Source organism: Aquarana catesbeiana, linkage group LG01, assembly GCF_042186555.1.
Source record: "Aquarana catesbeiana isolate 2022-GZ linkage group LG01, ASM4218655v1, whole genome shotgun sequence".
Classification (NCBI taxonomy): domain Eukaryota; kingdom Metazoa; phylum Chordata; class Amphibia; order Anura; family Ranidae; genus Aquarana; species Aquarana catesbeiana.
In genome coordinates this window covers 314613558-314641232 of record NC_133324.1, presented here as the reverse complement: position 1 = coordinate 314641232, position 27675 = coordinate 314613558, and the positions used below count along the sequence as shown (strand labels likewise).

Below are 27675 nucleotides of genomic sequence, written 5' to 3'. Positions count from 1 at the left end.
GTTTTTGATGCAGTCCAGGGCATTGCCCTCCTTCTCTTCTTAACCTTAAATAAGGACATGTGTGTTCCAGTGCGTGTTTGGTGCATTCTACAGTGTTCCAGTACAGTCCAGTGCAGGAAAAATGCAGCATGCTCTACTTTATTTGAACTATGCCATTTTGCATATGCTATGCTTATTTTGTATATGGCCATTGAATGAATAAGCCCTAAAAAAAATAAATAAATAAATAAAAAAAATTGTTCCTGCACAAGGACCCGCTGGTGACTACATTTGCCATTGTCCTGTTCCAGCCCCATTTTGTAGTTCAATTGCCAATGATACTTACAGACTGAAGTTTTTTCTTCGCAGCCTTGGCAAGTTCTGATAAATCTAAACTGCTGCAAACAGGGAGAGAGTCAGCATCAGTAATTATGACACGCATCATGTACAACATAAAAAGGAAAGTGCCCTGGGAGATTTAAAAGTAAATTAAATGTCAGTTAGTGTTTGTGGTTTTCCTCTGGGGTAGGTTTCCCCCAGTTTTCCTCTGGGGTAGTTTTCTATATTGCACATTCATTGGTTCATAATGCTATCAGATGGTAGACGCTGATAAACAGTTACATGAATAAATAATAGCACATTTGGTAACTTAATATTTCATGATAAACGTACACAGTAAGACACTACATGTAGACATGTAGAGAACAATGGCTGTTACCATGTTAATCCTGAAATAGCAGAATGGCGGTGATGGAGGAGGAGCTCTTACTCCCGAGCATAGAAACTAAAAGTCCACAATTGATTCGAGAACGAAAAAAAAAAAAAAAAAGCATTGCACTTGCATATTACCATAAAATGAGTGCAATCTTTATTACATAAAATGTGGAATACTAAAAACATAAGGGTGCACTTCCCATGTGGATGATATATTTCAGATCCGGTCTTGATTTACACAAGCAGCATAGTAAATTCAACACTAGAAACTATACAGCTTTGTAGTGGCATCTGTCTGAATTTTAATATTCATATTATGTTGGTCATTTGTTTACAACATTATGTGGTTCTTTGCATCTAAACCCCCCCAAAAAAAAAAATTTACTAATCTCCTTAGATGAGGTGGCTGCATTTGTGTGCTTTTTGTTTTACAAGGTTATCCTGCGTATACCACATTTCCTGTCCCTGGGAGTCTAACACTTGTAATGATATACCGTACTGGGCACACGAAAAGCTGTAGCTAGCGGCCATGTTGTCGGGCAACTTTATGGCAGCCATGACAGCTTTGGCTAATAGTTAAACATTGCAGTAGAAATCTGAACCCCCTCCCTCCTTCCTTATTTTCAGGAATTCATAGGCTTATACTTCAAAAGAGCTGTTATCTCAACATAGAGAAAGCAGAACCAGGATAGGTCTGAAAAAACAGCTAATGTGGGCCTGGCAGGATGTCCAGGCCTGTTGTAAAATTGTCACCCTCTCAATTCAGAGAACCAGATACCAGTCCTAAATACCTTAGCACATCAAGCTTAAACAGTTGGGATAAGTCTGAAATTCCAGCATGTTTCATGACTTCTAAATTATTACTAGCACAGCCATAATATGGACAGATTTAGTTTTCTCGCATAATTTGTAAAGTTTCAAGTCCAGACACCCCATGTCAGATCATATGGGAAACCCACTGGTACCCCTTATTCCTCCTAGGTAAACTAGACATTGGAGACATGGCATGTGTGTAATTTGTTTTGAAGCAAACGTCACGCAGATCAATAATATGGATATTCGCAGTCTGTAAACAGTAGAGATGCAGAGATATGAATATGTACCAAAAAGTGTACCTGGGACATGGTCATGAATGTAGAGACCTCCCAGCAACCAACCCCTAAACAAGATGACCAGACAATTGGTCACTGGTCGCTGTCAACACCCCCCCTTTGATCTGACAGAAAAGAGGAGATGCCAAGACATTGGTCAGTTCTCCTTTTACCATCCAAGCAAAAACATCTGCCAAGTTTGAGAACCGATTACCTAGCTCATCGATCGAACTCTGATCAACCCTTGGACATTAATTGCAAGCATTCTTCCTCCCAAATTCTACCTTAATTCTTTGTGGCTGTATATTGTCTTTATATCTTTGAAACATCTTTTTTGTAAATATCTTATTTGCACCAACTTTGGCCTTTTCATTATTAAACCCTTATGTTGAAAAGTGTTAACCTTGTCTCTAAAGAGCTTAATGCAAGCTATAAACGAACCTGCCTTTTGAAGAGCGATACTGTTGTAGAGTAAGGCCTCTGAGCAGACCCGTCTGTGGTGGCAGTGTTTGTTACAGATGCTTATTCTAAATCATAATTGGTATTGCTAAAATTACGAGTCTCCCCCGGCTCTGTCTTCTAAAACGGGGGGTGGTGGCAGTTAAAGGGTTAATTGCGTGATTAGCCCAGTGACAATCGCTCTCAGGCTGCTGGCACCTAGATTGTGGTCCCGCAAGCTGGAAAATAGGATTTTTTTCTACAGCTTACCTGTAAAATCCTTTTCTTGGAGTACAACATGGGACACAGGGCAGCTATAGTAATTACTATCTGGGTTATACGCCACCTATAGGTGAATGGACACTGGCACACCCAAAAGACAGGAAGTCCCCCTCTATATAACACCTCCCATACAGAAAGTACCTCAGTTTTGTAGCAAAGCAATGAATATACCAGTAAAGAATGGAGGGACCTCTGTGTCCCGTGATGTAATCCAAGAAAAGGATTTTACAGGTAAGCTGATCTCGGCCTTATCTGTATTTTTTCAAAGACCAATTGCTTCGCATTCCTTGGTCCAGGCCTTTATACAAGGGGTAGTTTGTATAACTCCACCAGTTAGGCTGCCCTTGTGTCCCTGGGATTTAAATCTAGTCTTGACGGTTTTGCAGAGACAGCCCCTTGAGCCCATTCAGCATATTCCCCTGATCCTTTTAACAAGGAAATTGTTTTTTTTTTTTGGACTCAGAGACCTCGGCAAGGAGTGTATCAGAGATGGCAGCTTTTTCTTGTATTCATGTATTTGCTCCCACTTACGGCGAAAGAGCGCTGCACATTGTGCGGCGAACTACACTATGTCTGGCCCCTCCTCCTCACCATCTTCTGGGAGACACACAGGTCCCAGAAGACAGCAGGGACCGTTCAGAACATACAGCATGACTTGCGCATGCGTAGTAAGGAAGCAGGAGTGAAGCCAAAAGTCTTCCCGGCCTCGTTCCCTTAACAGGAATGGCAGCCGCAGCACCCAAGAGACAATGATTGGCTTCGGGTGCCGACATTGCGGGTTCCCTGGACAGGTAAGTGTCGATATATTAAAAGTCAGTAGCTACAGTATTTGTAGCTGCTGAGACTTTTCATTTTTTTCTCCCAAGCGGAACTCTGCTTTAAACACCATTTTTTACTTACAAGTCGGACTAAAAAAAACAAAAAAAAAAACAAACAACACGGTACCTTTTTAACAGATCTTTATACAAACTCCAAGAACTTTGACCCCCCATTTAAAAAACTATGTGCTGCAGCACTTAATTATAAGTGCGTATGTATTTATTTTCTTTTAGTCCCCCTGAAAACCCCCAGGTCACCTAATACAGCCTCCTGTGAGAGTGTGGAAAAATGCTGCATCGTTCCTGGATTCAGAACAGAGTTGTAACTCTCATGTAGGCTGTACTTGCTTGCACCTCAGTGGGATGCAAAGATGTTGCAGGAGGTGCAGCTATCAACACAGTTACTTCTAATTCACAAGCCAGTAGAGGTTATCAAACACCTGGCCACATCTTGCCCTCCCTATTGTTTTCCACATTGGCAGCACTGCCTCTGTAGCTGAAACTCTTCCACTGTGAGCTGCAGTGCCTAGGATGGGGTGCATGTGAGACAAATTTACATGCAGCAGGTGGGTACGTGTCCCAAACACACACCCCCACAGCTTTACTGGGATTTCCCGTACCACCAAGAGTTCCAATCAACCAGCCATCACTTCCGCCAGCTGATCACAGAGGCAATCAAAGCCTGCAACGGCTTTGATCGCCTCTATGATAAAGGAACCTTAGATAGAGCTTCCATCACTTCCGGTTTCCCCAGAAGTTATATAAAGACCCCAGATTTCTCCATAAGGAGTACCTGTCGCATGCCTATTGCTGATGTTTACATTCCTTGTGACAGCAATAAAAGTGATCAAAAAATTTTTAAAGCGACAGTGTAAAAATAAACAATTTAAAAAAAAATAAATCAACTAAATAAACTTGCTGCATGCACGCAAACAGCAATCATCCCACATGTGAGGTATCACCAAGAACACCAGATCATGGGCAGTAATTCTAGTACCAGACCTGTGTAAATCTAAAGTGGTACCCTGTAAAGGCTTTTAAAACATCGCCTATGAATATTAAAAATGTACATAGCTTGTCGCCATTGCACAAGCGTGCGCAATTTTAAAGCATGACATGTTTGCTATCTATTTACCCAGCGTAACATCTTTTATATTTTACCAAAAAAAAAAAAAAAAAATTATATATATATATATATATATATATATATATATATATATATATATATACACACACACATACATATATATATATACACACACACACATTTTCTAGCAAAAAATACTGATGGTTACAAAAAGTGTCAGGGGGTCAAGTGGTTGAAGCGGAGTTCCAGTCACCTGTGAAAAAAAAAAAAAAAGCCAGCAGCTACAAAAACCTGTAGCTGCTGACTTTTAAAAAACAGCCACTCACCTGTCCCATGATCCAGCGGTGCGCTCACCTAGTCAGTCGCACCCGCTATCTTCGTTCCTCGGTACTGGCATCTTCACTATGGCCACCCAACTGTGACATTTTGCGGATTCACAGCTGGGTGCCCACTGCACATGCGCTAGTAGCTCTGCGCATCGTGACTGGTCGATGCAGTTTTCTAGGACCTACGGGGGGAGGGAGAACAGTGGGAGCGAGTACCTGTCAAAATCGGGTACCCGCTCCCCCTACCCCCAGCTTCTAATATGTGCCAAATCTTCAGGAGGAGTGGGGGACAAGTCCTTAAAGTGGAACTTCCCCTTTTGGATGGAGCTCCACTTTAAGGGACAGTAAAGAAGCAGCAGAACATCAGCCCTGTGTTAGGCTGACCATTCAGTGCAGCACAACACAACTAAAGAAAAATACTTATAAAATCTTTATTTAAAATTACATATGATTAATTTTAACACACTAGCAATAAATATTTGTAAAGTGTTTGTTTTTATATCCCCCCCCTTGAGCTCAGCCCCTGTAATCTAGTAGCCTTCTAGCTCCATGCCATATGCCTCTGTAAACATAAGATACTGCACAGAAATAGTCACATCCAGTGGTAGCCATACATGCTTAGAATTCTCCATCAATTCCCCCATCCACACTGTGACAGCTATTGTATTCAAGCAGCCGCAGCAACCTGAGTGCCAGAAAAGTGACTGCATCTGACAGAAAATAGTCAATTATCGGCCGACAAGTTTACACTTAGCTCTTTTTTTAAATTGACTTTTAAAAGGAAATCAGCTGAAATTCAGTTTGACTAGCTTACTTCTGCTACATTTTTCAGTTTCAATGCCATTTATTGCAGATATTGCACATTTTACATTACACTACATTATAGTTTGTTTTACTGGAACCTTTACCAAAGATGCAACAAGTGTGATTTTTTTTTTACAACTGCACCAAAAGGCAGAGGTGAAAATGCAGCCTTACTTCCAACTTAGTATACATGCATTAGATTCACCACAGTCTTCACATTGGCTACTTTGAAAAAAAAATTGTTTAAAAGTTAAAAATTCACCAAAATAACCAAAGAATTAACCAGTTTTTCCATTATACAATTACTTCTAAACAAAATACAAAAGAGAATTTACTTACAGCCTCCTTTTTCCAGATGTACAGCCACATAACAAAAAGGAAAATTAACATTATGATGTATGCAGATTTAAACTGCTTGCAAAAAAAAAAAAAAAAAAAACCCTTCTACATTATGATAAAAGCTGCCTACATAACAAAGATGCCATTTACAAGGGTTTCCTGCAGCTGCCATGCAGCTGTCTCTTCCTTGTATCAAGTAGAAAACCAAGAGCTCCATAACAGATGAAGTCACTGCTTGTTAGAACAGTCGCTTTTGAGCTCTTTGAAGTTAAGTGATTATTTAGAAATATTACTTTTGTTTTAAAAAGTGTGACAATTACCCTCTATAAATTTTAAACAAGCAACAAATGTGTTTTTTTACATTTTTATGCAACAGAACAAGTGCATTTAACGTTCTAGGAGATTTTCATGAATATAAAGATCACCAACAGATTAAAATAACTAAAGACGAAATAAAACCTTGCACTATTTTTTATTTATTGCTTTAATATAATTAAACATAAAAAATAAATAAATAACTCACCTGTCTGCCATGTGTGGTATAATAAAGTGCTGTCCATTTCTATGGTCTAGAAAACATTAGCATTAATAAGCATATTACACCTTATGAGTGTACAGTATAGGCCTATATTTTCTACTGTTTAGTATAGTATAAATAACCAAGAATTATAAAACATTTGTTTGCAGCTTACCGGGCTTCCTTCCACATAAATAAAATGCTAATCTGTCGGTCAATTCGTGTTGAATTTCCACAAGACGATCTGCTAATTCATGATGGCCACCTTGCCTGAGTAATGAGATACAGTACATTGAGTTACAGTCAGGCTCTAAACTAGGATTTGAGCTATTATCTGAAAAGCACTCGCATCAGGGATGAAAAAACAATAAATAAAGCCAATTCCAGAATGCATGTAATGCTTTAATGCATAAAATTAAACTAGAGAATCTAAGCAATCATCTTGCACATCTGTCTGGCATTCTCATTTTTCATTCAACACAGCAAAACGGCATGTGAAGAATGCCTATGAAATGTGATCTGTTTTTAGTGAGGATGTGCACATTGGTTCCTTGTTTTTCAGTTTTTCTTCAAATAAAATCATACAAATAAACATTGATACAGTTAAGATTAGGCAAAGAAGATCTTTGTGAAATCCTGTTCATATGTTCAGTAAGGGTGTACATAGTTGTTAAATCCATTCAATAAGGGTTGATGTAATGGTTAGATCCATTCATTAATCCAATCTACTTTGACTAAAGATCTTAAATTTAGTCATATACATTTAATCAATTGGTTCCCCAATCCACTGCAGGCCATTGTATTCTGACAGCTGTCAGAATACCCAAATAGTGACTCCAACTGGCTGAAAGCATTCACTGTTTGGCTGAGAATTTCCTGCCCAGTCCCTTCAATTTTTAGGCCTCAAACATTAAGTAATCTGCAACACACAACACCTGCACTTCCCTGTGCCGGTAAAACATGGCCTTGCAAGGGGCATGGATTTAGGCTCCGTTCACACTTTTGCGACTCTAAAGTTGCACGATTTCCAGTGCGACTTTGGAGTGCAACTTTACACTATCTGGCACTCAAGTTGCATCAGTTGCATAAAGTAGTGCAGGAACCACGTGTAGTAGTCACATTGATCCAAACGGGTGCCATTGAAAGTAATGGGCTACGACTTGTCATGCAACGATGTGTCCAAAGTTAACCAGCTAAAAAAAGTTAGGAGCCAAGAATCTGTGATGCGTTTCCAAGCATGCGCGATGCCGATGTTGGACAGGTGGGGTCCTTTCTCAATCTTGAGAAATGAGCAAGCCTGTGCAACACAGACAGTGAAGTCCCACTTTAAAGCTCACCTTACACTATACAATTGGACTGTACAATCTCCTTAGATCTTCCATCAACTATGTGGTGCAAGGGCCTGGCTGATTGGAAAGCATCGTTTAGGTAGGTCCTCATATTATATTTATTTTATATTTTATTAACTCTATAGGAGATTGCCAAGAGATTGTACAATGTGTATGGGCAGCTGAAGACAGGAGTGCAGGAGAGTCTGTATGGTCTATGGACTAGAAGCAGAAAACATTAAACAGAAAACTGGGTTGGCTATGCAGCAGAATTGCAGTCTTGTAGATCTGTTACCTGGAATGACGTTAGTGATATCAGCAGTCTGGGGGTAATAACAGACTTTGTATGGCCTCTCCCTCCACCCATCACCTACTTACCATGGCAGGCCATCCCAGGGCCTCTGATGGCATGAAGCCGGATGTAGAGCAAGGAACAGCCCAGGCTCTGGGCAGACACCCCCTATCCATCTGTCCACTGATCTCTCCCGACGGATAAGTCCATTCATACAGATGTCTGTGTACCTGTCATCGGCCCCACACACTAGAGGACACACACACACACACACACACACTGTACAGTTTTGTCTCCAGTGCAGCAGACACCTTCGCAGAGAGCAGCCATTGCATTCCATGCAATTGGTCTTCAAAAAAATGACTCCGCCCCTTACAATGTAATGGAAGAGCCATAGACACATACGGACTTCACTACAATACAGGAGTATTATATCTCATATTGTAGATAGGGGTTTTTTTCTCTTTTAAATGGGCTGACAAAAGCCCAGGCCTTAATTTCTAGTCACCATGGTGACCTGGCGCCTGGGATTTGTCAAGCCCTGCCTTAGACTAAAGTAAAAATTTCACTTAGATTGGCAGGAATCTGCTGAAATTCAATATGCATATGGCCAACTTTACTCTCTTTTGCCAACATAAACGTAATTGGATGTCAAATTTGAGCTCTTAATCTTAGAAAAAACTTGGACAAAGACACTGCTCGTCTTTCCCAAGGCTACCTCACTGGGAGCCTCTATCCTGGCTCTCTCATTGCATGGAGAAGGTGAAGCCAAGCTCTCAATCACAGCTTACTTATCTTAAACCATATAGCATACAATCTTATTGTATAATCTCTGAACGATCTCCTTTTGAGTCACCAAAACTATGTAATAATTAGGACAAACCTAAACAGTCCATTTAAATATCTAATCAGACAGGCCTATACTACATCGTTTTGGTAGATTTAGGAGATTGTGCAATCACAGATTATTATGTATGTAGAAGACACCGCTGCCCATCCTGCAACAGTCATATGCAACTATTCTCTAGCATTCAGGGGGAGTGGTTAGAGATGGTATAGCTGCTGACTTTTCACAAAAGGTCTAACTTTTAGTAGCAGTATTGTTTAGTCAGCTTGTGTTTGAAACAGCTAGGGCGGATTATGAAGGTACTCCTATCATAACATGTCCAGGGAATGGAGAGATTTATCAAAAAGCAAACGTTTAATCAATATAGGTAGCTTTTATGAGCTTGGCATTATGTTACATGCTACACCCTAAATGGGTTTAACAATGGACCTAAAAGGTGGAGTTAGCCTTTAAAAGTTTATGGATGCAAGCTTTTGAAAAAGGTAAAAAGTACAAAACCTTCCTTCTAATATATTTATTATTAAATTGTAAAGGAGAATTTTTTTTTTTCAACAGCTTGCACAATGCAACACTATCTCACACCACAAACATCACAGTTAGGGCTCAATTCAGACCATGTCTGTTGGAGCTGTGTTGATATGCATTGATCAACGCAGGCTCAACACAAGGGAATATAGAAGACACTTGTGTTCTTTGCTCTGTTTACATCAAAACTTTGCATTGAGGTGTTCTCCATAAAAATGTAGCATGTGTGCATTTTTATTTAGTGCAAAATGCTGTGGTGCAGAATTGAGTGAAAGGCCACTTTCTAACTTTTTAACAAGGTTAAAAAAAGAAACAAAAAGTGCAATGTGTCATAACAAAGCATTACACCGCCTTCCATAACACACACACCAGCATGCGTATGTTATATGAAGCATAATGCATGCAGGCTGGTGTGAACAAGCCCTTAAGCAAACAGTTACAAGCAAGAGATGAAAACATTCCATGAGATACTGTTATCCATGAAATACTTAAAACTGTACAACTATCAAAGTCAATGAAGCTTTTATTTCATCTGAGCACCCTGCAATTCAATACTACTAGATTTTCAAAATCTGTCTAACACCCTCAGCAGGAAGGCCTTAAGAGTATTTCCTGAAACCTGTGTAACTTCCTCTCTGTCTCCTGCAATCACATTCAAATTCCCAAAGCAGATTTAAATCTTTTTTGCAGCTGAAAGAGAATATTTAGAACTATCATTTTTTAACAACAGGCATAGAGGCATTTATGCAAGAGGCATTGTGTAGCCTGTAGTAGGCTGTTCCAGAATCTTATCCCAATATCACCAGATTTCCAAAAAGAGAGTAGTGGCGTTGTGCATTACAGCAATTTTGGGATAAAAGACTGACCGAGTCAACTTGCTGTATACATCTCAATGCTTCACTCTCAATTTTACTGGACTGTAGCTTTAGGTCATCAGCATATGTACTTGGACTCCTCACAATTTGGGTTGTATTCTCTGTATATTAATTCTGCAGCTGCCACATCTGTGCAGCTCATAAAAAGCTGTTAAAGGCTTAAAGTGTAACTAAAGGCTTTTTTTTTTTGTTTCGGATAGAGTGGAGATGGATTAAAACACCTGTCAGGTTTTTATTGCTGTCCGAGTCCCTCTGAAGCCTCGTACACACGATCGGATTTTCCGCAGGCAAAGCGTCAGACTTTTGTCTGAAGGGCGTGTGCCAGGAAATTGTTTTGCATACAAACTGTACACAATTGTCAGCCAAAAAACACAAACGTAGTGACGTACTATGTGGAATTTCAGCTCTTGAGCGCCATCCTTTGGGCACCTTCTGTTAATGTCGTGTTTGGTGAGCATTGATTCCGAGCATGCGTGTTTGTACTTTGGACTTATGTGTGACGGACTTGTGTACACGATAGGAAAATCTGACAGACCGTTGTCCGCCGAAAATTTACTAGCCTGCCATCCAACATTTGTTGGTGGAAAGTTGGCCATCAATTGTCTGACGGAGCGTACGAACGGTCAGATTTTAGGCAGTCTGTCATCACACAATTCTCTGCCGAAAATCTGATCGTGTGTACGAGGCTTTAGGGAGATTTTCTTGTTTACCATGATCATTGAAAGTGAAATAAAGGAAAATCCCAAGTTTTGGGCTGTCCCCAGAAAAGTAATAGAGGAGAAATCTTCCAATGGGGACACTAGTTCTGATGACCTGGGGGCCCCAAGGAATTCCCTTAATTTGCACGGATTTCCTCTCACTTCCTGTTTGGCTATGGGACAGGAAGTGAAGGAAAATCTCCCAAATGGGATACAGAGGTGAAAACAAATCTGACAGGGCTTATATTCATTCCATGCTCTATCCAAAATGAAAAAAAAAAAAAAGTTTTGCCTATAGTTCTATTTTAAAGTTCACCTTTATTAAAGAAAAGACTAAACACACATTATTTTGCAAGTAAAAAAAAATTGTGCATTTATTTTTTTACTTTGGAGCATTCAGGGGATCGTGGGTGTAATGTTGGGCTAAAGCAGACACTGCTGACAGCTCTCTGCCTGTACCTCTGTATGGGCAGACAGTTACTCAGCTACAGGAAGTGTCAATGAATTAAGAGGGTGCCGATAAGCACCCTCATAGTTCATTAAGAGCTACAAGCCATCTGCTGCAGTGGAAAATGGGACGTGTAGTTCAATCATGACGCAGCTGCTGTGAAGGCACGGGGTGAGTGGAGGTGCTGCATAGTAAAACATTACACCCTAAATACAGGTGTAACTAAAGGTGAACTTATCCTTTAAACCCCAGTCTCACAATTAATGTTAACCTCTTCACGCTGGTGGTACACATATATGCGGCCTCTCGGCAGGTGGACCTTAATGCCGAGCAGACGCAAATACATGTACCAGAATGTAAAGCTCACTCCTGGCACAGTTGCTGGCGGATAATGGAAAGCTCCCGATCTCTACTTGCAAATCGGCAGCTTTCCGATCATGTGACCACTGTGACAGCCAATCACGGCGATCACGTGATCAAAAACCCTACTCTGCCTTCCAGTATCCGAAAGGGCTGGGAGGCGCTGGCGTTAAGGGGTTAAAATAGAACCTGTTGCCAGACCATTCATTTCAACAAAAATTTTCCTGTAAGATATGTGCATGCAACGTATTTTATACATATTATTTACCGAAACAAGGTACAACGCAAGTGAATGAAAATAATTAAAGAAAAAAACAGTGAAAGTTAGCAGTTAAGATAATAAAATTCTATGGCCAATCAATGGATTACGTTTACATGCAAGATAGTATCCACTCACCTTGCATAGTCAATGGGTGTTTTGCCAGCAGAATCTGGTGTACCTGGATCTGCTCCATACACTGCAAGAAGCTCTGCCTGTAGGATCTGTCCTGCTTTAGCTGCCACGTGAAGAGATGTACTTCCCTTTTCCTTCAAGAAAAAAATAAAATATAAATTATGAAACTGCACAGCTTATGGGTTTGCCAACTTAGAATGACTAATCTATGCGTTTCTGTATTCATGAACGAAAAATTGCCTTTCTGTGATTGTAACTACAGAAACTTCTGGTCAGGATATTTCTATTGTGCTGAGATAATTTAGTTCTCCTGTGCCCTCCTTTGTGTCATAACCCAGAAAGATGGAGAATGAAATTCAACAAAAAAAAGTAATGCAATTACTGAAAGCTTAGGTACAGCATGTGTACGACTAAACCAGTAACTTAAAGTTAATTTATCATTCGCCCACAGCCACATATACTTAAATCCTCCAATCCTAAGGAAAAAAAAAAAAAAAAAAGTGGCGTTGCTTGTTACAAGGGGATGCCCAGGGACTGTCTAACTAAATTCGACACTTGCAATGGATCCTTTAAGCCAAACACCTATGAAAAGGGCAAGCAGGTATTACAAGAACAGGGGCCTTTCTGCACAATCTAACAGGGTACTACCTAATATTCAGGTTTGTGTGAACGATGGGCAAATAGTATTGGTGATTTTAGTGTGATGATCAAGGCATAGCCTGGTGCTGCTTAGGGGGTCAAGCTTGTGAAATGTCCAAAATGAATCTTTATCTTGCCCAGGGTCTTAATCAATAAGTTCTCTGTCTTGAGGACTGCTGGGGAATGGAGGTGATTTTTCTTTGTAAGCTTTGCTTAGCTTTCCCCATTCATGCCCCATTGCAGTGCATTTAAGGGTCTACTGAAATGTTCTGCAGACTCACAAGGGAATCCAATCAAGACAAATTATTTAGGCAATTGTTGAACAGGATGAAACCTTAACATAAATCATTCATCCACTTGTTATGAAGAACACAGAATCATTTATAGCTAGATGGCACATCATCAGTTGTGCCTTTGCCAGTATGGTGTTCACACTAATTAACAGAGAAATTATGTCTGCTTATGAAATCTCTGTATGTTTGTCTCTTATATTTGCCACATTTTAGACTAACAGCTTTAGAAAATTCTGACAAAGACAAACCTCTCATTTTCATGGTCAGACTGAATACACTGTAACAAAAGGTGACTAACCCAACTAGAACACATTAGGGCCCTTTCACACCCGCGTTCAGTATGGATCCATCTGTCAGTTTTTCAGATGGATTCAGACTGAACCACAATGTAGGCCTATGGGCAGGCAGATGTAAACGGATGTACAGTATGTCCATTAATATCTGCTTATATCACTGTCCTTTTTTGTCCACAGAAAACAGAAAAGGTTATTTCCTTCTCTATAGACATAAACGAATGTAAACAGATGCCGTCTATTTGTGTCTGTTATTGGGCAAGAAACATTTTTTTGTTTATTCTTTTGTCCACCTTTGACTTTTATTTTTTTAAATAAAAACAGATATACAAAAAAACCTGAAAGGACCCTAACATTCACAATAAAAAAATTAAAGACTGTCTCAAAAAAAAAAAAAAAAAAAAAAAAACTGCTGAAGGTTTAGGCACAGATGCAGCTGCTGATTACAATCTGACAGCTGTGTAGGTGTGTCTGTACTATCTGCGTTTGGGGATATGTACCCGCATGACTGTCAAACTGAGACCAGTGCCTGTGTTTGCGCAGTTGCTGTGTCCTAGTAGACATGAATGTGAATGCCTGCAAAGAACACCTGTGTATCCTCTCTGGGCAGATGACACTTCACACGTATGAATGAGGGCTTAACAGGCAGCCATCGGGGGGTGCCTGCAGAAACCTGCAGCAGTTTAGTGCAGTTATGACTGACTGAATTGCTGGGCCCTTCTAGCCAGCCAAACTCTCACAAACCCAGGTAGTGCTGAACCTTGCTGCTATGTCCCACACCCTTATATTCCTATTGGTTCAATCACTATGATGGACTACCCCACTGGGCAATAATACCATGCAGGAGGCAGGAAAGGTAAAGCTTCAGCCCTGGCTTGGTCTGTCCGAAAGGCATGAGTTTCAGCAGTGACAGAAAGGTTTGAGAGGCTGCTTCAGGTATGTGCAGGCACCTCTAGGCCTAGTACATAAATTCACATAAAAAGTTGCTTACCGGGTTAAAAAAATTGGCCTGTGCCCCTAGGGATAACAGCCTTAGACAAGTCTCCAAATTGCCAGTCCTCACACTTGAGTGAAGTTGCTGCACAAAACAAAAAAATATATATTATTCCGTCATGTAATTTAAACAGTTTGTTACAGCTTGTTATGATGTCAATACTTAATGAACTACTGACCGAGAACAAGTGCGCATAATAAGAAGTTCTGATTTCACTGGCTGCATGCATGTCCTAGGTCAGCAACTTAGAAACTGATAAATTCAAAGGTGCAGCATGACTTCCATGCAAATAGTATCTTCTACTTACTGTAGAGATGAATTTGATGCCTACATCTCATTTAAAGTAAGAAAGTCACACAAACTAAAGTGATTGTAAAGGCTTGATTTTTTTCTTTTAAAAATAACAAAAACATGTTCCACTTACCTCCTCTGTGCAGTTGGTTTTGCACAGAGCAGCCCGGATCCTCCTCTTCTCAGGTCCCTCTTTGCTGTTCCTAGCCCCTCCTTCCTTTTGGTGCCCCTCAGCCAGCAGCTTGCTACAGGGGGCACCCAAGTCGAGTCATAGCTTTGTGTATCCATTCAGACACGAAGCCCTGACCTGGCCCCGCCCCGTCTCCCCCCTAATTGGCTGACTGACTGATTGGCAGCCGCGGGATCCAATGGCGCCACTGCTCTGTCTCAGCCAATCAGGAGGAGTGTACAGGATGGCTAAGGGGATCGTGGACATCACTGGAGGTAGAAGGAGCTCAGGTAGGTGATTGGGGGGTGCTGCGGTGGCTGCTACACATAAATAGAATGCATTAAGATAAAAAACCTTCTGCCTTAACAACTCCTTAAAAACAGAAAACACAATAATGAAGAACAACAAAAATCCATGTTCTTCGGAAATAAAGCTCGTACATGCAATCAGGTGGAGGACAGCATATATTATGAAACAAGTATAAAGTCAGCAGTGTCCAGTGGTGTGGCCTAACTACACACATGGACAGTCACACACTAAGTCACCTTTGCCCTCATTCTGCAGCTCATCCTTAACCTTCAGTGCACACAAACACCCAAGATGGTCTGCTTCCAATATAGCGCTGGCTCCCCTCTTCCCTCACAGCAGTGGGCCAGAACACACACATCTGCAGCATCCAGCAATGGGGTGAGGCGTCAATCTCCACTCCAGCCATTCTAAGGATAGAACCATGTAACCCTCTCCTGCCACCTGATAGAGAGTGACTAGGTGTCCCGGGAGCAGCACATCATGTCCAGAGCTGCTGTATGATAGTGAATGGCAGTCTCCGCCTGGACCCCAGCCATGCCCTCCCTTAACGTGTTTTACTCTGCCCACTGGAGCTTACTCATGGTAGCTTACTTTCCTGCCACCTGACATACAGGGACACAACTTCATGGAACTTTTAAGTGCCTACATTAAATCATGGTATATGGTGGGCTTTCAGCTTTTTTCCTGCTACATGTCCTTTGAAGGCATATCTATATTGCCCATCCTACCTAGATAAAGCCTGAGGCTGCAACATTCATCTCTGCATTTTCGCCTAAAAGCCACTATTTTCTGCAGCCTGTGGGGAACTCTGCCTGTGGAGAGATCTCCCTTTGCCGGCTAAATTTGATTGCAACTTTTTTTGTTTTTATTTTAATTTGACACACACCCAATGCCACAACACTTCCAGTACGTGAAATACAATTCACTTTTTCTGGGTCTGGACCCTTTTTCTGCTCACCATCTGAACATAAATGCATTCCCTCTGATGGATATTAACCATTCATCAACCAACAATGTTTAAAAATGGTATAGTGCCCCTGGCCCCCTATGTGATAGCAATAAAGTTAACTGTAGGAGCGCCTCCATGTGAAAATGGCGATTACGCTACACATCGTCATGAAAAAAAGAGTAAGAGCCATAATGCCAGGCCATCATTCATGGTTAAAGCTGAATTCCAGACCTTTCTTTCTGGTATAGGCAGCCTGTCCCTCCTGTGTTCACACTTGCTCCTGCCTCTTTCTTGCACACTTTTCTATCTACATAACTGGAGTGAGAAGCAGAAGGAACGAGCCTCAGTACCTCCCCTTGACAGGTGTGTGGTAACAGAGGCATGCAAGTACTATACCCTCTTCCCTACTCCCACAAACTCTTGATACAGAATACCTTACCAGAGGTATTGCTGATCATTCTCCCATGGCATTAACCCTTAGGTACACTGAGTTGGGTTAGCCCTAAGGTACACAGAGTAGGGGGGGAGAATCAGTCTTTGGAGAATCCCCCATAAAATCACCCATATATGGCTATCTGAATCTATGTTACTAAATAATACACACATGGCATTGAGCACTACCGGAAAGAGAATTCCTCAATTGGAATATTCCTAAAATGGGACGCATTTAAAAGCCACTTATGTGCAGCCTTCATATCTGTTGTAGAGAATTTCTGTGACAATACAAAGGACCCTGAAAAAAGCTGCCAAAATAGGAATAACTAATTTTTCTCTTTTCCTTCTCCTGGCAATTATCGAGTCTGGCTACACCTCTTATGCCCCGTACACACGGTCGGACATTGATCGGACATTCCGACAACAAAATCCATGGATTTTTTCCGATGGATGTTGGCTCAAATTTGTTTTGCATACACACGGTCACACAAAGTTATCGGAAAATCCGATCGTTCTGAAGGCGGTGACGTAAAGCACGTACATCGGGACTATAAACGGGGCAGTAGCCAATAGCTTTCGCCTCTTAATTTATTCTGAGCATGCGTGGCACTTTGTCCGTCGGATTTGTGTACACACGATCGGAATTTCCGACAACGGATTTTGTTGTCGGAACATTTTAACGCAAGCTCTCAAACTTTGTGTATCGGAAATTCCGATGGAAAATGTGTGATGGAGCCCACACACGGTCGGAATTTCCGACAACAAGGTCCTATCACACATTTTCCGTCGGAAAATCCGACCGTGTGTACAGGGCATTACTGCGACAAACCCAGAAGAAAATGCTTTGCACTGAGCAAGAGATTTTTTTAATCTGAAAACAAGGTTGGAAAATTACATAAGCTCAAACTGAAACCTGCCAGCCTACATTTTAAAGCCTCTAGATTTTCAGTGAATTTCCTTAAAGTAGAACTATAGGCAAAACTTGTTTTCATTTTGGATAGAGTAAGGGAGGGTTATAACCCCTGTCAGATTTTTTTTTCACCGTCTGTGTCCCATTGCGGAGATTTCCCATCACTTTCTGTCCCACAGCCAAACAGGAAGTGAAAGAAAATCCTTGCAAATGTTGGGAATTTCTTGGGGGTCCCCATTGGAAGATATCCCCTCTATTACTTTCCCGGGGACAACCCAAAATATGGCATTTCCTTTACTTTTAATGATAATAGTAAACAGGACAAATAGAGAGGGTGAATCTCCCTAATGGGGGCACTCTTGCCAAAATTTTACAAAAAGTTTTGCCTTTAGTTATTCTTTAATATAACAGTCACATGCAGACAGGTATGGTCTGGGGTTATTGCCTTCAATGAATGTCAGGTGGCAGTAAACTTCATTTGTAACCCCAAAATGTACGTATTTAGTTGGCTTGCTGGAAAATTTTCTGTACCATATGCCCACTACAAAGCTTCTTGGATTCCCACTCTTCTGCACTAAAAAAAACATATTCTCCTTAGGTGGAAACAGACCTTTGCTTAATGACTTTCTTTAATTAACACCAAGCTACTCCTTTACAAATATGAGCTTAGAGGGAATTTAAAACCGTTTGATAAGATCTGTCTCCTTGCCTCATATGCTTCCCTCACTACACCCTGATAATTTGTCCTTGAAATGCATTTTTTAGCCTTTTCTTGTCTTTTAATAAACCTTCTTTTACTTGCTGTTGCTATGTGATTTAAAGCTCACGGTCATCTGATAAACATTTTTTTTTAAAAATTAAAAGAATTAAAAACACCACAAAAAAAAAAACAAAAAAAAAAAAAAAAACTATTAACAGGGGTAGTAACCCACTTCTTGGACATTTCACCCAAGGGGGGCCCTCCACTCACTGGTGTAAGTGGCTACAATAATAAACCCTCTTTCATTGGTGTCTGTGGCAGCAATAATAAACTCCCTATTCTTTGGTGTCGGTGGCAGCAATTCTAACCCTCGTCATTGGCATCAGGGCCTGATGTGAACGTAAAATATATATGTAAAGTGCTTTGTAAATTGACGGCACTATACAAGTACCTATAATAAATTGGTGGCAGCAGTAATAAATCCCTGCTCATTGGTGTTATGGCAGCAGTAATAAATTCTATTTCAATGGTGCAACTGGCAGCAATAAAACCCCTTCATTTTGGTGACAATGATATTAAACCCCTTTCACTGGTGTTGGTGACAATTGCAGCAATAATAAACCCCATCCCATTGGTATCAGTAATACTTACTCCCTCCACACAAATTACACACGTTATTGCCGTTCAGTGGGAGCAAAATTAATCCTCCCTTCATTGGTGTTGAACGGGTTTCTTACTTGAACACATGCTCTGGAAAGGTTGGCAATGCAGAGTGCTGAACATAAAGAGCGTTTCAGCGTTTAGAACCTTGCTACCACTATACATTGTGTGCACTGGCTGTGGCTGAAGAGCCTTGCAAGCTGCCAACTGGACAGCTCAAAGGCAAATTTATTCCACCTGCACAGATCACTGAGGCAGTGACAACAGGGTACCATGGGGCTACAAATCTATTTACTAGACACAAAGGTACAGAACTAGGAATTACATATTTACCTTGCTAAGGTCTTTGGCTGTAACACTATCATCATCTCGACAGGGTAATCGGTGAACAAATGCCAGCATTTGATATTTAGCTCTAATAAATTCAGCCTTGTTTGGACTGTAGGGGAAAAAGAATATTAAACAAGGAAAACGAAATATGCAGCATGTACATTACAGTCTTTACAGAAGCCTGTTGCCTCCATCGGATATACAAACTTCTAGCACTACCCCATGAGGTACAAAATTCTATAATTCAGATGGGCGGTTTGGTCGCAATGCATGGTGGGAGAGCAAGAGAAATGGCAAGGTATGAGTCTTCATTGTTTGCTATCCTGGGGCTTAATAGTCTTCTCTGTATCGGCTTTTGCACCCCTTCCTCCTCGTGCCCCCAATATGGTGCTTGCGCAGATGTGCCAAAGGACTCTGTCAAGCCTTCAGGTCCTTACAGAGCCCTTTGGCACATCTGTGCACTGGCAGGCGATTTGCAACGCATGTGCAGACAGAAAAGGTTTGAGACTTCCCCAATAGCCATCTTTGCACATGTGTGGGAAACACTGAGTACGCAGACGGGGGGCTGGCCGTGCATGCTTAGTTGTGTCGCAGAGCTCACTCGAAACCTAAAGCCCTTCGGCAAATAAATTGCACCAATTAATTTAAAAAACACATTTATGCCCAATTGTAAAAGAGGGAGGGGGATGAGGCAAGGCAACATGACATATACTTTAGGATGAAGGTCAGCTTTAAGGACTGTGGCAATCCTCTTCAAGATGTTTGAAATCTCTAAAAAAAAAAAAAACTAACAACTCAGCCATGCTCCTTATAGAAACAATTTTTACTTATGTTCAGAATGAATGAAAAAGGATTCAACTTACTGAAGTTTATCTTGGGGATTGGCTTTACGCTTTCCACTCATTATAGATGCCGGGTCAAGCAAAGAATGTTCCCAGATTGAATTTGCTCCATTGCTGTACAATGTCTGGACCATCTAAACATCAAAATAGCAAGTGTTGAGGGATAACACTTCGTATAGTTGCCGACAGTCCTAAGGCCTCATCATTTTCAGCTGGATTTAGCAACAATCTCATGTTTTTTTAAGCGCATGTAAACACACCCACCTGAACCTGTCCATATTGCTAATGTTCCCCACTGAAGGCCCAAAGTGTCGCAATCAGTCACCACTCAACCTTCTTTCCTCATTACAAATACCAGTAAAATTTAGCAAAGCTTAATATTTATGTCTATGAAGCTTTTTGACAACCTGCAAGAACAACTTAAAGAGGAGCTTCAGCCAGGTTCCAAAAAATTTAAAGTCAGCAGCTACAAGGAACCGTAGCTGCTGACTTAATAAACAGACACTCACCTGTCCAGGGATCTAGAGCTGTCCTCGCCTGGGCTGGTTCTTTGCCGGTCTTCACATTCCCAGCGCCGGCATGTCAACTGTGGAAAGCTGGCTGTGACTCCTTGCGGCCTCACAGCCGACTTGTGCATGTGTGAGCTGCGATGCGCCCTATCAATAGTTACGCAGCCTCCTGGGACAGGAAGAGGGTAAGGGGCTGGAAGTGGGTACCTGCCAAAAGTAGGTAACCCCCCCCAAAAAAAAATCCAAATACAGTAAGGGAGGGGGGGGGGGGGGGGGGGAGGAAGACCTTTGGGGTAAAGTTCTGCTTTAACATACTCCAAAAGAGAGAGAAACAGTTTGATTGTTCCTGCTTTGCAGTAAGGATGCAGAGGGGCTGGACAGAAAAAAAAATATGAGTGCAATGGTCTTATGTCTGAGTAATATAGCTACAAAAAAGGAAATTACAAAATACAAATTGCTAAAAATGTAAAGGATTTTGCACACATGAACATTAACTAGTTAGCAAGAGTCCACCGAGACTGACCAGTAAAACCTTAACACATAAAGCAGAACAGAGGAATTCAGTGAGCAGTTTCAACAAGATTTTGAAAAACCCTTGTCTGCATGCATGGAAGTTACATCAAAGCAATAAGTAAGTTTGCCATAATGTGCAAATATGCTAAGCATGCTTGTACTATATGGCAAAGCTCCTCAGGGCCACAAAACATGTTAGCAGTTTGGTTCAGTTTATAAAAAGAATTACTGCAACAAATGATGCCGGACAGGCGACAGAGGTGAGAGTGTAGTGTAAATATCACTGGTCTATATCCCATATTCATGTCAGCTCAACCAGTTCAGCTATGTACATCCAGAGTGTGAAGGGTTGAGCACAAGTTCATGGCTGCAATAGCAGTCATAACCATGTGCTCCTTTTCTTAAGCTGGCGTCCGGCTGTATAAATTAAATAAGTTTAAAAAATATAGATATAGAGAAAAAAAAAATAATAATATTATATATATATATATATATATATATATATATATATATATATATATATATATATATATATATATATATATATATATATATATATATATATATATATAATGTAGCACCCTCTACCAGAAGGTGGGTGCTAGTAAGGGTTGTTTTACTAGGTTTGTTCAGCACAGGCAAATTTAGGCAGGCCTATCTGTTTTGATCTGGGGGCTGGGAGTGGTTAGAGTAGCAGTGGGTGTGACCATCTGTGCTCCAGTCTGAGGCACCTCCCCTGCTTCCAGGGAGAATGTTCTGGAAGAGGAGGCTAGAGCTGGAGTGGCAGGCAGCACATGGGAGCCCTGACCAATCCATAACTGGCATTGGCAGGGGGCGGGCCTCCTATATATGCTGAGGTCACATGCTACTGGGGAGTAGTCGACTGGGTGACGTGAGGAATGGAGTGCTAGACAGCCGCAGGAGCACACTCCCCTCTGGTGGGGGTGAAGCGATCGCAGGGGGAGGCCCAGGGAGAACTGTGAGGGAGCATTGCCTCTACACGGTCAATGGCAATGTCGCTGTCACCACACGGTCAGTGGCAGGGCACTCCTGGAGCAGAGGGGCAGGAGAAGCTGTCGGAATGCATGGTCCAGGCAAGTTCCTCATCAAGGACTCAGGACTGGAAGGTCGGTGAGTGTTACCACAATGGATGGCTGGTGGTGCCAGGGATTTTACACAGTCACTAACAGGAACAGCAGTCCGCATGGAGATGCAGAGGAAGTAACAGTCTGCAGGAAGCTGCATAAGAAGATTTCTACTTAGTCAAGTGTGCACATTCAATACTCAGGCTCTAACTATGATCAAAGTATACTGAAATATGTAAATATGATGGCAATGATTCATTATATGGGCATCCCATATCCCAATCCAAGTTGTACCCCCCAATAAAACAACAAAACAAACCTCGCAAAAGACTGTTTATTGTCTCAGGAAAGATGAAGTCTGGCAGTGGGGTGATTTGGCGGATTGTTTGTCAGTAGTGTTAACTAGGGGGGGGGGGGGAGGGGGAGAGAGGGAGAGAGAGGGAGAGAGAGGGAGAGAGAGGGAGAGAGAGGGAGAGAGAGAGAGAGAGAGAGAGAGAGAGAGAGAGAGAGAGAGAGAGAGAGAGAGAGAGAGAGAGAGAGAGAGAGAGAGAGAGAGAGAGAGAGAGAGAGAGAGAGAGAGAGAGAGAGAGAGAGAGAGAGAGAGAGAGAGAGAGAGAGAGAGAGAGAGAGAGAGAGCGCTTTACCCTCAGCTTCTTTAGCAAGGCAGTGGTCATCTTGGAGGTGTGTTTGGGATTGTTATTATGTTGGAATACTGCCCTGCAGCCCAGTCTCCGAAGGGAGGGGATCATGCTCTGCTTCAGTACGTCACAGTACATGTTGGCATTCATGGTTCCCTCAATGAACTGTAGCTCCCCAATGCCGGCAGCCACCACCATGCTTGACTGTAGGCAAGACACGCTTGTCTTTGTACTCCTCACCTGGTTGCCGCCACACATGTTTGACACCATCTGAACCAAATAAGTTTTTATCTTGGTCTCATCAGACCACAAGACATGGTTCCAGTAATCCATGTCCTTAGTCTGCTTGTCTTCAGCAAACTGTTTGGGGGCTTTCTTGTGCATCATCTTTAGAAGAGGCTTCCTTCTGGGGCGACAGCCATGCAGACCAATTTGATGCAGTGTGCGGCGTATCTGACAGACACTGACAGACTGACCCCCCACTCCTTCAACCTCTGCAGCAATGCTGGCAGAACTCATACGTCTATTTCCCAAGACAACTTCTGGATATGACGCTGAGCACATGCACTCAACTTCTTTGCTCGACCATGGTGAGGCATGTTCTGAGTGGAACCTGTATCCGCTCTATGGTCTTGGCCACCGTGCTGCAGCTCAGTTTCAGGGTCTTGGCAATCTTCTTATAGCCTGGGCCATCTTTATGTAGAGCAACAATTCTTTTTTTCAGATCCTCAGAGAGTTCTTTGCCATGAGGTGCTATATTGAACTTCCAGTGACCAGTATGAGAGAGTGAGAGCAATAACACCAAATTTACCACACCTGCTCCCCATTCACACCTGAGACCTTGTAACACTAACGAGTCACATGACACCGGGGAGGGAAAATGGCTAATTGGGCCCAATTTGGACATTTTCACTTAGGGGTGTACTCACTTTTGTTGCCCACGGTTTAGACATTAATGGTTGTGTGTTGAGTTATTTTGAGGGGACAGCAAATTTACACTGTTATACAAGCTGTACACTCACTACTTTACATTGAAATGTGTCATTTCTTCAGTGTTGTCCCATGAAAAGATATAATTAAATATTTACAAAAACGTGAGGGATGTACTCACTTTTGTGAGAAAATTATATTATATATATATATATATATATATATATATATATATATATATATATATATATATATATATATATATATATATATATATATATATATCCTGGAGTGACTAGGCATTTGAAGCTCCAACATAGTGTGATTTGAAACTAAAACCGGCCATACATGGACGGAAATTCAGGCAGTTCAGCAGGGACTGGACGAATTTCGATCCATGTATAAGCAGGCTGGTTGTACAGAAATTGATCTACTGACTGATGTTGGAAAGTTTCTGCATGATCAGCACTGCTGGCTATAGCTGGCTGCGTTGATCAGTGTATTTTGGCAGCGGGTAAGTCTCCCCGCTGTCAGAATACACAGGTTCAGTGGGCACGATTCTCCCATCCACATTGAATATGTGGAATGGGGAATTGGGTCAATTTTTTATCGTTCAACCCACTGGCTAAAGAAAATAAAAAAAATTGACTAATGTATGGGCTGCCTAAATATGCAGTGTTGAATACCAAGCAATTACCTGCAGAAGGGTTGGAGGCCATGGGGTGTGCTTAAGATGCCTCACTTGTGAGATGTGCCGTCCCAGGCTTCGATGTACACTGCAGCATTCATCACATATCAAGACACCTCTGTTAATAGATGCCCAGCGAGGATCTACAAATAAAAATATGAATACAAATATAATTACCTAGAAACACTTTTTAAAATGATTGTAACAAGCAATTCAATGTAAACTTAAAAAATAAAATAAAATTACGAACAAGCATATAAACTATGCAAACAGAAGTGAACAAAAGATTGGAAGCAATCAAGCAGCAAAACATTCAATAGATTGCTTCCACAGAGCCTGACCCTTGTACCCCCTGCCATATTCACCAGGCTCCGCTGCTCCACCAGCAGGCCTGGGACCTGCATGGTGGGTGTCGCCAGGTAGTGGGAAGGAACACAAACTGTCCATTTACTCTTACTCCCCTGGTTAAAAAGAACCCAGGAGCCGCCTCACATCTGGGTTCTGCTGTCACTTACCCCAGCCGCTGTAGCCAGGGAAAAAGCAACTGGTGCATGATCTGTGCACCATTAGCTTTTGTCTCATTAAAGAGAATCAGTCGCAAAAATTACTTGTCAGCCCCCCCCATGTGACGGCAATTAATTTTAGTGAAGAAAAAAAAAGTTTAAAAAAAAAAAAAGTAATAACACCTTATAGGTTTAACCACTTCAGTGCACTTTCCCCACCTTCCTGCCTAGGCCAATTTTCATCTTTCAGCGCTGTCATAGTTACATAATAGGTGAGGTTGAAAAAACACACAAGCCGATCAAGTCCAAACTATGTGTGCGATTATATGTCAGTATTACATTGTATAACCCTGTATGTTGTGGTCATTCAGGTGCTTATCTAATAGTTTCTGGAAACTATCAATGCCCCCCACTGAGACCACAGCCTGTGGAAGGGAATTCTACATCCTTGCCGCTCTTACAGTAAAGAACCCTAAACGTAGTTTAAGGTTAAACCTCTTTTCTTCTAATTTTAATGAGTGCCACGAGTCTTGTTAAACTCTCTTCTGCGAAAAAGTTTTATTCCTATTGTGGGGTCACCAGTATGGTATTTGTATATTGAAATCATGTCCCCTCTCAAGCGTCTCTTCTCCAGAGAGAATAAGTTCAGTGCTCGCAACCTTTCCTCATAACTAATATCTTCCAGACCCTTTATTAGCTTGGCTGCCCTTTTTTGTACTCGCTCCAATTCCAGTACATCCTTCCTGTCGCAATTTAAATGACAAATGCGCGATCGTGCAACACTCTACCCACGTTCAATTTTTATCATTTATCATTTTTTAAAACAGATAGAGCTTACTTCTGGTGGTATTTACGGTAATCACAACTGTTTTTCTTTATCGTACATCACAGGACACAGAGCACCATAGTAATTACTATGTGGGTATATAGGCACCTTCAGGTGATGGACACTGGTATACCCAATACAGGAAGTTCACTCCCTATATAACCCCTTCTCCTACCAGGAGTACCTCAGTTTTTTCGCCAGTGTCTAAGGTGTTGGTCACATTACCTAAAGCTTTTCCTGGCGGGGTGCTAATACAGGTCCAATGGAGTGGAACCCCAATAAAAAGGGACCTGGTCCTTGAAGGTTTGCTAACGCAGCCTGCCGTAATGGGTGAAATTTGGATCTGTCTGTTACAGCCTTATCCTGTATTGAGGAAAAGGTAAGGGAAGAAGCCTAGAAACTGTAAAAAGTCCACCTATATTTTTTTCTTCCATGAGCATGTTCGCTTTTCCCCCCCATGGGGGAAAGGAGGTACAACAGTACTTTGTACTCCCATCCCCCCCGCGGCAGCAATTTTCCTATGTTGGCTTTTTACCCCCTTTTTATAAAGTTTTTTCTTTAAATTTCCCGCCTCCCCAGCCCTCGTCTCTCGCTGGGTCTGCACTGACCAAGGAACGTGTTAATGCCGTCCGCGCGAACTATGGCTAGTTTAAATAGAGGGGGGGGGATATATTTTATGACGGAGGGGGCATGGCTTAAGTCGCAGCACCATGTGCAGGACGCAAGTCCACGAGAAGCACCCAGCGCAGGCACTGGGGACAAACAGAGACAGGCGCTTCTCAGCTAACCAGCTGGAGTCTGGCACACAGGAGCGCTGGGGGCACGTAAGGATGTATACAGGCATTTCCAGTACAGGAAATAACATTTATGCTCAGCACCAAAGCTGAACTTTATTAGCGGCATTGTTTTTTTCTAAACTATTGCTCAGTGAGTTGTGCATTTACTTAGTGCCTCTGCTTTTTGTGCTCAGCACTATGGCTCCCAAAAAAGACACCACAAAAAAGGTACCAAAAATCCCACCCCCAGGCGCTGGGAACTCCTGCCGTGCCTCCACACTGTCATCCTCTCCTGAAATACCAGATATGGCAAGCCAGGGTGAGTCATTGGAACCAATTGGTGGTGTAGCTGCTTCTAACATCTCAGCCCCTGTATAGGTGACTGAAGATGCCTTTTCCTCCACCCTGAAGGGCCTAGAAGGAAAGATTAGCGGCTTTAATCACATCCTCCATCCAGGATAGGAAGTGTGTTAGATCCCCCTCCCCCACCTCAGACCCTTTACCAAGGGAACAGTGGGTACAGGATGAGGCGTTACCCTCAGGCGATCAGGAGGAAAGGCAAATCGATTACTCCTCTGCAGAGGAGACAACGGTGGATGAACCTTTTTCAGCCTCGCAATCTGAGAAATTGCTGGTACAATCTCTTACGGAGATGGTTCGTTCCACTTTCAAGCTACCCCTAACGGAGTCTGCTGAAAGCTCTGTTTCTTCTTTAGGTTTCTTAAAACCTTCACAGCCTTTGCATGCGTTTCCTGTCCATGCATTACTAGAATAGCTTATTTGTGCTGAATGGGTTCACACGGATAAGCATTTTCTCCCTCCAAAGAGATTCACTGCACTCTATCCCATGGAGGAGAAATTCACCAAAAAAATGGAATGTACCAGCAGTTGATGCTGCGATTTCGAGTGTAAGTAAAAGTCTAACTTGTCCAGTAGACAATGCACAAATGCTTAAGGATCCAACAGATAGACGGTTGGAATTCCTGTTAAAATCCTCTTTTTCCTTGGCAGGTGCCATTACTCAGCCTGCAGTCGCTGCAATAGGCATCTGTCAGTCCCTAAAGGACCAGTTTATACAGGCCCTTAAGGTGGTACCTGCACAACAAGCCCAGGATTTGGCCAAGCTATCAAAAGCATTATGTTTTGCCATAGACGTCATGAAGGATTCTATTCACCAGGCGTCCCACCTTGCACTTGTGCTAGTACACATGCGTAGGATCCTGTGGTTAAA

General features: G+C 41.9%; 1 protein-coding gene across 6 annotated transcripts in view; it reads right to left on the bottom strand.

Annotated features, from left to right (window-relative positions):
• The window catches only part of GIT2 (GIT ArfGAP 2), a 138503-nt gene that overhangs the window by 81908 nt on the left and 28920 nt on the right, over positions 1–27675 (bottom strand). For 5 of the 6 annotated variants that reach the window (XM_073629625.1, XM_073629587.1, XM_073629602.1 and 2 more), the window contains exons 2-9: positions 24349–24482; positions 19998–20110; positions 19138–19243; positions 14379–14465; positions 12166–12296; positions 6571–6665; positions 6402–6447; positions 326–377 (exon numbers count right to left, since the gene is read on the bottom strand). In XM_073629625.1, the coding sequence (XP_073485726.1) occupies positions 326–377; positions 6402–6447; positions 6571–6665; positions 12166–12296; positions 14379–14465; positions 19138–19243; positions 19998–20110; positions 24349–24482 (764 nt within the window). The remainder of the gene's footprint in view (positions 1–325; positions 378–6401; positions 6448–6570; positions 6666–12165; positions 12297–14378; positions 14466–19137; positions 19244–19997; positions 20111–24348; positions 24483–27675) is intronic. The other variant, XM_073629595.1, reaches the window with a different exon arrangement.